This window comes from Phragmites australis, chromosome 16 (genome assembly GCF_958298935.1).
Source record: "Phragmites australis chromosome 16, lpPhrAust1.1, whole genome shotgun sequence".
Taxonomy (NCBI): Eukaryota; Viridiplantae; Streptophyta; class Magnoliopsida; order Poales; family Poaceae; genus Phragmites; species Phragmites australis.
Genome location: NC_084936.1, coordinates 2,193,301 through 2,206,113, shown reverse-complemented (window position 1 = coordinate 2,206,113; position 12,813 = coordinate 2,193,301). Strand labels below are relative to the sequence as shown.

Genomic DNA, 12,813 nt, shown 5'->3' with positions numbered 1-12,813 from the left:
ATATGATAAGAAACTGGCTCCGTGGTCTTAGTAAACAATTGAGAGCTCATATACTGTTTGGAGCAGTGGCTTTGTATTGATCACTATGGTATAGCTATGCAGAAATGATATGATATTTGAATGAGAAAAATTTATGCTCCTTTGCAGGTAATCTATACATGTATGCACTAGCTCTGTACTTAGTCTATGCTCCAGCAGCCAGAATCTCGAGAGATGGTAACAGTGGCATATATGCGACTAGAACAGGTAGTTAGGGTGCTCTTTACACGGCACGGGTGGGGCTTTAGGCTTCAGATTTCGAACCCACCGCCTTAATTTCCCTCTTTTCAGCTTCAATGTTCTCAGAGAGTGCCTTCTATGTAATGGACTTTTTTTATTTTTTATTTTTTACTTTGGGTTGTATGCAACTGAGTTATATATGCAGAAGTTAGGAGTTCACTTTTATACAGTTGTATAATCTCAATGTGACAATAAAAGTCAATAAAATTTCGTTTATTAAAAAAACAGAATAGAACCAACAAGAAATCCCCAAATCGAGCTCAATCGATCTGGCATCGGCAGGCGGTTGGTCTTGCTTCAGTTTTTGGCGCTTGGATGGTCCACTTTATCCCATCGCGATATGGTGCCATCCTCGCCAGCGCCAAAGATTGTGCTGGACAAGGGAAACCATGTCACATTTCTATGCATGCAAGGCGAAGAAAGAAAAGAAAAGAAAAATGCATGCAGATCACACGCAATAGGAACCATCTCCGTCAGAATAAAGGATTAACAAAGGCTAGAGCAGGTGATGTATCATGAGGAACAATAATATAGCGAGGTACCTTCCGTCAAACGACACTGCAGTCTGCCTTATGGCGATTTGCATTGCTGATTAGTGAGCTTGGAAATGACGATGAGTTCACAAATCACAACCAGAAGCATCAGTAGTACGTGCAGATGACAAGATAACTCAAGTTCTTCCAGTTAAAATTACCGAGCAATTATAACAGATGGGCTGGACTGTACTTTCCAGACATAGACTTTACTTTCACGGTTGCCTGTTTAAAGAAGCGGATGATTATTAGCGCATCCTACTATATTTTTTTAAAAAAAACTCTAAATATAATCAAACGTATATGGATTCATTTTTTCACAACATAAACTGAGGACAAAGTAATAGTTAATGGTAAATTTTATATGAAAATCAGTCATCCATATAAGTATCGCCGACATCTTTGGCAACTTGTGGTGCATGGAATTTACAAAGTACAATAGTAGTCTTACACAAAAAGGATGTCAGAAAACAGTTCCGGTATTACATATTACCTATTGCCAATTGATTGAAGTGAAAATCACGTGAAAATTTGATAAACCAGATGTCACACTCTGGCACAGGGTACTTCTGAAGAATATCAATGGTACCCTACATAAGGAAAGAGAAAACCATATTACTTCAGAGAAATACATTTAGCATGGGCAGGGGTATTGAGAAATTAAAAACATCACTGGAACTAGTTTAGAACAGTAGATAAGTATGATACTAAATGGGTTAAGGTCTACAATTCTAGAAAGGTTACATTGTATCACCTCGCCAGGACTTTGTTCTTTTGTTTTTGGTTCCCAAAGCACAATTTCATTGTCAACACTGTGCAAATTCAAGTTAGCACAGATCAGATGCGCTCATCATTCAGTCAGTAACCAAAATTAGCATCAAGTAAAGAGGTTAGGTTGTAAGACTAATCTACTGACTAAAAAGACTGCACGTTTGTACAGTACGATAATATAGTTCCAGGTACAGTCCGGTATTTCGAACCAATAATATGCACCCATGCTGAGCACTGCACTGTGCAATTTGTATCCTTTTAAAGAATGAGGAATTTCACCTTTGACAGGATGAAGTCACCAAGCCACCTAGTACCCAGATCTGGTTCCCGCCGTCTCATCCGTCGTTGCCCTCCAATGCTGGTGCCATTCTCCTCCTCTACCCCGCTCTACACCATCCCCTCCGCCTCTACCTTCCACGCTGTCGCCCACACCGAATGCACCCTAGATGCGGCTCGGTGTCTGCAGCCAGCGGTGTCGACGACCAACAGGTCGGCCGCTGGGCTGGGACTCGGCGGCGGCGTGCTCGGGACATTAGCCGTGAGATGGCACTAGCGCTGGAGGAGTGGAGGCTGCGGCGTGGAGCAACGCGGCGACGATGACGTGGTCCGGCGCCCACGCTCACTTCCATCCGCCCAGAGGCGAGATGCGGCAGTGGCGGTGCAGCTTGGTGCTCGCGCACGCACACTCATCCGCCCGTCAGCCTCCTTGTCGGGCGTCACCGGATTCGATGCTGAAGGGAAGTAAAGGAACAAGCTTTGGGTGTATGTGTGTATGTACTTTCTTCGAGCAAGTTTGGATCGTATTTAGTAGCAAGCAGAATTTGGTGTTTGTGTGTATGTGTGTGTATGTACTTTCTTTGTCAATGCGTGTATCAGTCGCCTCTACCTTCGATTTTGTGTTGATTTTGTGGTTTTGATTTGTGTATGTGGAGCACGGTGTATGTTGATGCCAGCAGAGAAGGGGGCACGGGAGGCGCGGAGGAGGGTGGTGAGGAAGAAGGGGAGCGGCGGCGGGAGCCAGCTCGATTCCGGCTTCGGATGCCACTCCCGTCCGCTAATTTTTTTTATTCTCTGGAAATAGTAATAGTATCGGATGAGCAACTAGAGCTGATAGTATCTTTCTATTAGTGCCGAGTAAAGAGTGCCGGTTGAAAAACCGGTAATGAAATTGATTTTCAACCAGCACTGATGAGGCATTTTATAGTAGTGGAATCTGGATAAGAAGTATCTTCAGGACACTTTGAAATGAGTAATATCCTTAAACAATGCCATGTAGGAGGCAGGAACTACTTACAACACTCAAAACTTCATTCCGGTGACCTGCTCCAGCAAAAATCAAAATGCAGATCCCTCTACGGACATTCCATAGCCTAACAGATTCATCCTATTCAATGCCGAGCGAAACAGCGTCAGAACACAAAAATAATTTTGTACGTCCAGGATCAGAACAGGTTATTTGCCAAACTTGCTTGCAGAAATGATGAGCGAAGGTTTCAGCGCTTGAGTTCTTAACTCGTTTATTGAATCACCATGGCCAACAAAGCTCCCATAATTTTGTAAAAAGAAATAAGACATTCACTACATGCCCCTGATTCATAGTTTAGATGGAAATTTAGTGGCAAGCCCAGTCCCCTAAGGCCCTGAGTACAAATCACAAAAGTACATCCACCAGGTTATACATGACTTCACTGTAGTATAGTTACTGAAGTATTCAACACCTACAATCTTCTGTGGACAAAAGTTATAGTTTGCTAATGGTATTGATACATAGCAAAAAGACCATTCCCTAATTAGTGAAATTTTCAAATGACTTTCTGGAATGGACAACACAGATAAACCGGCATTTATGAAGCAAATGATGCACTGATTTACGCAAATGACACTTCATTCAACTTTGCAATAGGAACCTTAGCTAACTTCTCGGTAGCACAGTTGATGACCCGAATGATCCCACTGCTTCCTGATGCCACCAACAGCGGTGAGCCATCAACATGATCGCGAGCCCAGCTTAGAGTGTAGAATGACTCATCATCCTTCTGAGATACATAGGCATCACCAGCATTAGAGTAAGCACATTATCAAAGTTACATTAGCAACCACAGACATTGGGCATTGTCTTTCTTACATCCTCGTCAATGTATGCTTGTAGAAGAGCAAAACTACCATTCTCAAGGCAGCGGTAAGTTGTGACGTGCAGGATCAAGAGGCAAGAGAGGCGATTTCTCAACACGAGCAGGGTGAAAGTAGCATCTTTTCATCTTAAGGGGCATTAAAAGATTATCTTATAATCAAAGCACTAGTACTAGTATCTGATTCCGAACTATCCTTTCCCCAATGATCCATTTTTTTTATATCAAAAGTCGCAGCTTTTCATCAAATGTACAGGAAATTCCATCATCTTTTCGCAAAACAGATCACATTATGGTCAGAGAGATTACAGACTTCAAATTCCCAACCAAACAATGAATCAAAGGTCCCAGCTTTTGATCCAATTTGGAAAGCAAAGCTACCGTTTCCCAAAATTCACAGCCACCCACACCAAAATCATAGTTTTCCCCGACCATTCATCATCAAAAACTCCCCGAACCTGAAGAACACATAATGACAGCAAACAAGCGAGCAAGGAGTTGGCGAAGATGTCGTAGTAGCGGGCATCCATGAAGTAGAGCTTGTACTCCCGCTTCCGGCTGGGCGCGAGCGACCCCTCCGCCGCCTCACACCCCAGCCCCTGCCCCGGGCCCAGCTTCGCCATGAACAGCAGCAGCGTGGGAATATCCTGCTCTGCCGGGCCCCTCCGATGCTTCCCCCTCCTCCTGCTCCTTCTTCTCCGACAACGGCCTGGGCTTCGGGGTAGCGGCGGCGGTGGCGGCGGCGACAGGGGCCGAGCGCGGGCTGGAGCGGCTCCGCGCTTCAGAATTTGAGGGTTTAAGTGCACGGATTAAATAGGGGGTTAGCGCTTAAACCTTTTTCTGGAAACCAAATTGGAAGGGAGGCTTTCACACTGCAAATCGAATTAAATCAAATCCTCGCTAGCACATCGAAAGAAACAGCAGGACGCGGATTCAAATCTGCGACCTTTACGGGCAGTGCCTTACTAATGTTTTGATGTCTTGCCAAGCACCAAGACTCAATTCATTTCACTATCAAACAATACCATGCTACTAACAGTAGCATTGACATGGTAGCTTACAATGAACAGCAGACGCACAACAACGTAGAGCGCCTCCGCTCCTGCCTAGTAGTACAGATATTGTGTAATGCCAGATGCATGAAAGCACTCCACGCTTGATGTACAACTGAAGATTAACCTGCTATAAGTACAATACTTAAGTAACGGCTATGGAAAAGGCTTATAAATACATCTTGAAGGTATAGCGCCCTACACCTGAGTACCTCATCACTGCTACCTTAGATTCCAGGAAAGCATAATGCTTGGATTCAGAAACAGACTCTCACCTTCCCATCGGCGATCAAGTTAGCAAAGCTCTTGCAGTTGCAATAAACCGTCTTCCGATCCGATCCCATTTCAGCACAATAGCAGCTGCAAATCCGACACCAAAGCCCAGCCCGATGAAGAGAAATAAGATCACATCAACATGATGAGAGGAGTTGTCTACGTCTGGCACAATTGGAGTATAAGGCGAAGCGCCACAAGGTAATTTAGATAGTGGCGGTCCGCATAGTCCTGCATTCCCGTCAAATGAATTGCTATCGAATGTAGAGAACTGACGCGATTGCGGTATCTTTCCCACCAAGCGGTTGTTTGACAAGTTCAGGGAGGCAAGAAAGGTGAGATCAGTTAGCTCTTGTGGAATCTCCCCTGAGAGTTGGTTGCAGGATAGGTCTAGTGACTCCAAATCAATTATGCTGCCGAGTTGGGCTGGAATTTTTCCCGTGAAGGCGTTGTGTGACATGTTCAGTATGCGTAGTGATACAAGTCGTCCAATTGATTAGGGAATGGTACCCTCCAACCTATTGTTTGAGAAGTCAATTACTGTTAGGGTAGTCAAGATCCTTTCAATTGATATATAAGACCCCTTGTATGTGATCTCAATAGAATCTTGATAGAATCCATTAGGGCTTGTGAGGTTTTGACTAGAAAGAGTTTCTCCTGAACTATTGAACTTTGACATCATCATTTCTAACCGCTCGAACCATTGGGATCTCAGATTCCCAGAGAAATTGTTTGAGGCAAGATCGATAATTTGCAAGCTTGGGAAACATTCCTCAGATCTGTTATCCCCAACAATATCACTTATGGCACCATAGAATTGGTTGGATCCCAGGGCTAGCACATGAAGATTGGAAAGCCCCCTCAACCAAGAAGGGAAAGTGTCAGCTATTCGGTTGCTTCCAAGGTCCAGAACCTCCAATTGCGAGCAGTTAGAAAGTCCCCTGGGAATCTGCCCTTCAATCTTATTGCCATGTAGATCTATCGTCTGTAAAGCACATCGGGTTGTAATATTGGAAGGCAACATCCCTTCAAAGTGATTCTCCCTCAAGTTTAAAACCCGCAACTGTCCATTTTCTATTAGACAAGATGGAACCGAGCCACTAAAGTTGTTATGTGATAGGTCAAGGATATCCAGCATTGAATTGCAAATTGAAGTAGGTATATGCCCATTTATACTATTTTTGGACATGCTGAGATACTTGGTGGAATTAAGATAGAAAGCCCAGTTTGGAAGAACAGAAGAAAATCTGTTGTTTGAATAATCCAAGAATGCTGCTGATGAGTTTGGCATAGGGATTCGCCCCCCAAGTCTATTGAAACTAAGATCAAGACTGACTAGTGAAGTAGAAGGGAGAACATCTGAAGTAAATTGAATACCAGTGAGCATGTTATGTGAGAGATTCAAATAGGTAAGGCTACTTAATCTCCAAAACGAGGTAAGGTCCACCAAACCACTCAAGTTGTTCGAGCTAAAGTCCACATCCTCCAAGCTTGTTAGTTGAAAGAATGTCTTGGGAATAGGACCTGAGAATTTATTTTTGCTCAAGTCCACATACTCCAACTGTGAAGGTGCCTTGTCAAACTCTCGTATAGGGCCAGAAAGCTGGTTCCCAGAAAGACACAGGCTACGTAATACTGGAAGAGTAAAAATAGATGATGAAATTTCCCCTGCAAGGTCAGTAGAAAACATTTAGTTAGAAGGTGTCTCCTCTTCTATTAAAATTTGATTCGAAAAATGATACTTTCCATTTTGTTTAGAACATGAATAATAAATTATCTATTTTTCTGAGGAAAAATTGGTATTGTACCATCAAAAAATCCCATGTTAGTTACTTTATTTTTGACCAAGACGATTAGTTATATACCATGAGAAGAATCTCATGCACTTTAGTTCCACGGAAAGATTGCTTTGTTTCACTACTCCATCCAACTCCATTACTTGTTTGCCATTATTTTATTTTATTTTAGCAGCAATGACATATTGAAATGTGATATTAACCCTTCCTCCCTCCCTCTCTCCTTGTGGGTCCAGGGTTCGCAAATTTGACAAAAATCGGTCGAAAACCCCGAAAACCGGTCAATTCGGTCTGCGTGGAATTATGAATTCGACAAGTTTTTTAATTTGAATTCAAAAAAATAAAAAAAAAATCACAAAAAATTCTAAAAATAATAGAGACAGTTCTAAGACCCTTTATGATTTTTTTTTCAAAAATAATGTCATTTACATCATATTTCATGGAGAGGAAGTTTGGAAAAAAAGAAAAGGCGTGCTTTAAAACAGTGCAGCTCATTTATTAACTCACGTTAAGGAAAACATTAACATGCAAACACATATTTTTTGTGTGTAGGGTGTACTTTAAGAGGGTCTATAAAATTAGTTTCACTTCATTTAGAGTTTTATTAATTTCTCCATGATTTTTACAAAGTTCACAAGCATTAAATGAACATGTTAAAAAAAGCATTGTAATTAACCTTTTCATGTCTACCATTATTTTTCCTACACAAAGCATTGTATAAGTAAACTAATAAAAGGGGTTTCACTAATTTTGGAGGTGTGATGGATTAGTTATGAATTAATCTATTTGCACCACATTTACTCAATCTTGCACGTTACAATAACTATTTCATGATTTCATGTATTTTTAGAAGATAGAGGATCATGTAACAAGACTAAAAAAATTTGTTTCATGATTTTTGGTTTAGCAAATAATTAACTATGCATTTAACTAGGTTTTAAAAAAATTCCTCACAGACCATATACAACTTTCTCACGAAATCAACAAAATTTGTTTCACTTGATTTGAAGATCAGATGAATTAATTATCGATGTTACATGGTTGAGCTAATTTTTTGGTTTTTCTTGAACTTTACTGAAATTCGATAAAACCTAAAGGTTTTTGATTGAATTCAAGCGGTTTTTTAGGAAATCGACCGGTTTTCAACCACAAATGAAATGCGGGAAATACAGTCAGTTTTCAATTGAATTCGGTCGGTTACCAAATAGTCGATTTGCCCGGATTTTGCCTCAGTCAAATCAGTTTGACCGATTGAATTCGGCCGAATTCTCGCTGAATTTCAACTGCATTTTCTGATATTCGCCAAAACCGTGAAATTGCCGCCGAGCAATTTCCTACCTGCAACCGAATTTGTGAACCCTGGGTGGGTCACGGCCAAGAAGAAGCCAATGAGGTCGCCGGATGGCTACTTCTGCGTAATATCTTCTTCTTTTTGCTTCTACAATGGGAAAGCAAGTTGAAATATCGGTATGCATTTGGCTGAACAGTTTTCCTGGCAACGCAACATCTTTGGAAGGATGTTCGATGTAATAGCTAGTTTTGGTGTTGTTTTCCTGCTAAACTATGTGTTAGGCAAAGGTGCAGTTTTGCTATGGTGGATTTGTCTGAACTTCAACTGCCGCACCATGACATGCAACCTTCTGCATCCATGACATGCTACTTATTATTGGAAAGATGCAAATAGGTAAGGCTACTTAATCTCCAAAACGAGGTAAGGTCCACCAAACCTCTCAAGTTGTTCAAGCTAAGGTCCACATGCTTCAAGCTTGTTAGTTGAAAGAATGCCTTGGGAATAGGACCTGAGAATTCATTTGTGCTCAAGTCCACATACTCCAACTGTGAATGTGCCTTGTCAAACTCTCGTATAGGGCCGGAAAGGTGGTTCCAAGAAAGATCCAGGTCACATAATACTGGAAGAGTGAAAATAGATGATGGAATTTCCCCTGCAATGGCAATAGAAAACATTTAATTAGAAGGTGTCTCCTCTTCTACTAAAATTTGATTCGAAAAATGATACTTTTCATTTTGTTGAGAACATGAATAAAGTGTCTATTTTTTTGAGGAAAAAATGGTATTGTACCATAAAAAAATCCCATGTTTAGTTATTTTATTTTTGACCAAGACGATTAGTTATATGCCGCCAGAAGAATCTCATGCACTTTAGTTCCACTGAAAGATTGCTTTGTTTCACTACTCCATCCAACTCCATTACTTGTTTGCCATTTTTTTAATTTTATTTTAGCAGAAATGACATATTGAAATGAGACATTAACCCTTCCTCCCTCACTGCCTCTCTCCTGGGTGGGTCATGGCCAAGAAGAAGCCATCGAGGTCGTTGGATGGCTACTCCTGCATAATAGCTTCTTCTTTCTGCTTCTACAATGGGAAAGCAAGTTGCAAAATCGGTATGTATTTGGCTGAACAGTTTTCTTGGCAACGCACATTGGCTTCATTTTAATAAAATGGACATGGGGTGTTGCCCTTCAGTTCCAAGAAAAAAAATTGTTAAAATTGTATCACTACTTCACCCTGTAGGCTAGTTTTGTGACTGGTTTTGTCACCATGGCAGTCCAAGTCAGCCTTTGACACATGATGGGAGTTCACGTCACTGAGTGTTGGGATTTTGAGAAAGATTTTTGCGCTAGGGTTGTGCATCATGCATTTTGCTCAATGAAAAAGGAGCAGAGGGAGCCATGGTGATGTATACTGCCATCATGGCAAAACCGGGTGTCATGGATACCACAACGGAAAAACTACTCTCAAAATTGGCCTTCTGAAAAAAGTGATCCGGTTTTAGAAAATAAAAGGGTTAAATGGACAAAAAAAAAACTAAAGGGCGTTGAATGTACAAACATGATACTTCAAGTGAGTTAAATGGATTTTGTTTTTCCAAAAAATATGGTAGTTTCTAGTCAATAAAAAATAGCAACGTTTCACTCTTGTCCACACCTCTATATGACGCATCTCATCTCACTCATCTATTAGCTAGCATGATCATGCAGTTCCGATTCATGTAACCTTTGATTGATGCCAGTAACTTTTAATTTGCATGCCTTTTTGTCTAAATACTATCCATAAACCTGTTGCATGCCTGGATGAGATAAAATGCCTTAATTGCTTTTTATGGAAAAAAAAAAATCTATGCAATGTTCTAATTTGCACATTTATAGTCCTAATACTACCCCTGATGAACAGGAAGACACTATGTTATGATAACCTAGGACGGTACTCTTGTAGTTGCATGTATCACCCGTCATTCACATCACACGATGTTTTTTTTTTATATTTTGACCCTTTTCGAAAACTATTTCTGAAAATGAACCAGCGGTAAAACTATTTCCAGTTTACCCCCGGGTTCCGCGCCATAGACGCGGAGTGGCGTCGCCAAAACCCATAAAAACCATTCCTAGTTTTGACCTTGAGGTTTGCGCCACGGCCGATGGTGTGGACGCTGCCTGTGTTCACACCAGCCATGATGGAGTGAACACGGTCAACATCCACGCCATCATCCGTGGCACGGATGCTGAAGGTCAAAACTGAAAATAGTTTTGCCGCTGATTCATATTTAGAAATAGTTTTCACAAAGGGTCAAAATATGAAAAAAAAAAAACACGATCACACGCATCACATGTTTCTTCAACACCAGGTCCATGGACCAGCTGCATGTCTCCACCCTCCCAGTGCCTCTCACATCGGAGTTGTGTAATTAAAGCTCATTGGATATGCATAATTTACAATTAGCAATAGCCAGACTATTTTGATGTTGACGTTAGTTTCACATGTACGGTAACTAGTGTAACTCATAAGGGGTAAGTGATATGTACTATAAAAATGCTCTAATAAGTAAACACAAGCCTAAGCATATGATAAAAAAAGGAAAGGACATAGTATATTCTTACCATTGAGAGAATTACGTGAAAGATCCAGTATGGCGAGAGAATGGAGTCTTGAGAGGGATTTATGAATAGGACCGCTCAGGTGGCAAGAGGCCAAGCTAAGTACGTGAAGACGAGGAACAGATGTAGCAAGAGATATGCACCACTCTTCTCCACTAGGAGACAAATCCACTCCGTCAAGGTAGAGCTCTCTTAGATTGCTGAGGTTTGCCACTAGGGTATCAAAATTGGGTTCGAACAAATCGTTACAATTTTCAGAAGAGCAGTATGCAGGAGGGTCGTAAGGCCCATAATCAATGGAACTGGAAAGATCCAAGGAGAGAAGGTTCACCAGTTTACTGATGCCAATAGGTATCTGGCCAGACAAGCCCGAATTGGAAAGATTTAGGTGGGTTAGCAAAGGGAACCTCTCAAATCCAGTAGCAGGGATGTTGTTCCAGATTGGTTTAGCATACGAAAAGTTGGTCATGCCTATTCTCAAAGTCTCTAGAGAATTAGAATTAGATAAACATGGCAAATGCCCTCCGAGATCATGATTATGGGACAAATCGAGGACCCTTAGATTTTTCGATTGAAAGGACCTGGAGGGAAACCACCCCTCAAGATTAGTATCAGAAAGTTGAAGCACGGTTAAATTGAGAAAATCCATGAAGAACTCTGGAAACGGACCGGCAGTTAGAGCATCGTTTCCTTGGAGGTTGATCACGGCGTGAGGATGGTAATGAATGGAATTGGAAAGATCCAAGGAGACAAGGTTCACGAGTTTACTGATGCCAATAGGTATCTGGCCAGACAAGCCCGAATTGGAAAGATTTAGGTGGGTTAGCAAAGCGAACCTCTCAAATCCAGTAGCAGGGATGTTGTCTGGCCTCAGTGATAATGGGTCGTTCCAGTTTTGACTGAAATCATTCATGCTAAGGTCGAGGCGTCGAAGGGATGCGAGGCTGAAGACCGCTGGGTCCAAGCCGTTACTGGACAAGCCACGATTGTTGAGCACCGTGACATTACCAGAGGAGGCGTCGCAGCCAACACCCTCCCAGAGACAGCAGTCGGTGCCATCTCGCCATGACGGAAGCGTGGTGGTAGATTCATCGAAGGAGAAGGACTTCTTCAGCTTGAGGAGTGCCTGAGCTTGACCTAGATGGCACCGAAAAGGAACAGTTACTGGACAAGCCACGATTGTTGAGGTCGAGCACCGTGACATTACCAGAGGAGGCGTCGCAGCCAACACCCTCCCAGAGACAGCAGTCGGTGCCATCTCGCCATGACGGAAGCGTGGTGGTAGATTCATCGAAGGAGAAGGACTTCTTCAGCTTGAGGAGTGCCTGAGCTTGACCTATAAAAAAATATTTTTTTATAGGTTCGGGTGAAAAAAAATATTTTTTGATTTTTTTCTATAAAAAACACAAAAAACGTAAATGAGTCATAAGTGACAGGTCATACACTTATGACCTTAATACGTGACGGGTTACGTTTTGACCCGTCACCAATGATTTTATTAGTGACGGGTCTTTACCCGTTACTTATGACTAGTCATCAGTGACACATTTAGGGTGACCATGACGATTATGACTCGTCACTTTTTAAGTTTTTTTCATGCAGTGGATGTTCGATGTAATAGCTAGTTGTGGTGTTATTTTCCAGATAAACTTTGTGTTAGGCAAAGGCGCAGTCTTGCCGTGGTGTTAGGCAAGTAGTGGGAGGAGCTGTGCAAGGAAGAGCAGTAAAGCCCAAACGATGGAAGCCATAGTCCGACGGAAGTATAACTGATAGGCTTCGAAAGAGGCACAGGCGCATATATGAATATGATGGTAGTGCATTGTCTAGCAATTACTGTAGTGATGGATGTGATACATACAATGTGCTAGCTCCAGTTTTGGTCCAGTAGTCTTCTTCCAAGTCTTTAATTTGCTCCTGCAAACACGTCGATCATGCAAGTATGAGTAAGAATGCAGACAGACATACAGTAGTGGTGGATCAAGAAATTAAGGAGAGATTCGATAACTAAAGAAAGGGACTTGTTAATCATATCGTGTGAAATGAAGAGCAGTAAAGCCCAAACGATGAAAACACGTCGATCATGC

General features: G+C 41.8%; 1 protein-coding gene and 1 long non-coding RNA gene across 2 annotated transcripts; both read right to left on the bottom strand.

Moving 5' to 3' along the window:
• Positions 1 to 518: 518 nt before the first annotated feature.
• LOC133894938 (uncharacterized) lies at positions 519 to 2,812 on the bottom strand. The gene is made up of 4 exons (XR_009905552.1): positions 1,567 to 2,812; positions 1,306 to 1,402; positions 822 to 1,037; positions 519 to 652 (listed from the first exon to the last, which is right to left on the bottom strand). It is a non-coding gene; the product is annotated as an uncharacterized LOC133894938 (long non-coding RNA).
• Positions 2,813 to 4,678: 1,866 nt separating this feature from the next.
• Positions 4,679 to 11,987, bottom strand: LOC133895992 (receptor-like protein 6). The gene is made up of 3 exons (XM_062336514.1): positions 10,733 to 11,987; positions 8,561 to 8,776; positions 4,679 to 6,705 (listed from the first exon to the last, which is right to left on the bottom strand). The coding sequence occupies exons 1-3, from the start codon at positions 11,985 to 11,987 to the stop codon at positions 5,534 to 5,536; spliced, it is 2,643 nt and encodes an 880-aa protein (XP_062192498.1). The 3' UTR covers positions 4,679 to 5,533.
• Positions 11,988 to 12,813: the final 826 nt, after the last annotated feature.

What these genes read in the sequence shown, in the direction of transcription:
- LOC133895992 (XM_062336514.1), bottom strand. Translation starts at nt 11,987, where the DNA reads ATGGCACCGACTGCTGTCTCTGGGAGGGTGTTGGCTGCGACGCCTCCT. An exon ending in TTCACGTAATTCTCTCAATG is followed by an intron (nt 8,777 to 10,732) that starts GTAAGAATATAC and finishes TTGCCATTGCAG; the next exon opens with GGGAAATTCCATCATCTATT. An exon ending in TAGCTTGAACAACTTGAGAG is followed by an intron (nt 6,706 to 8,560) that starts GTTTGGTGGACC and finishes CTGACCTTGCAG; the next exon opens with GGGAAATTTCATCATCTATT.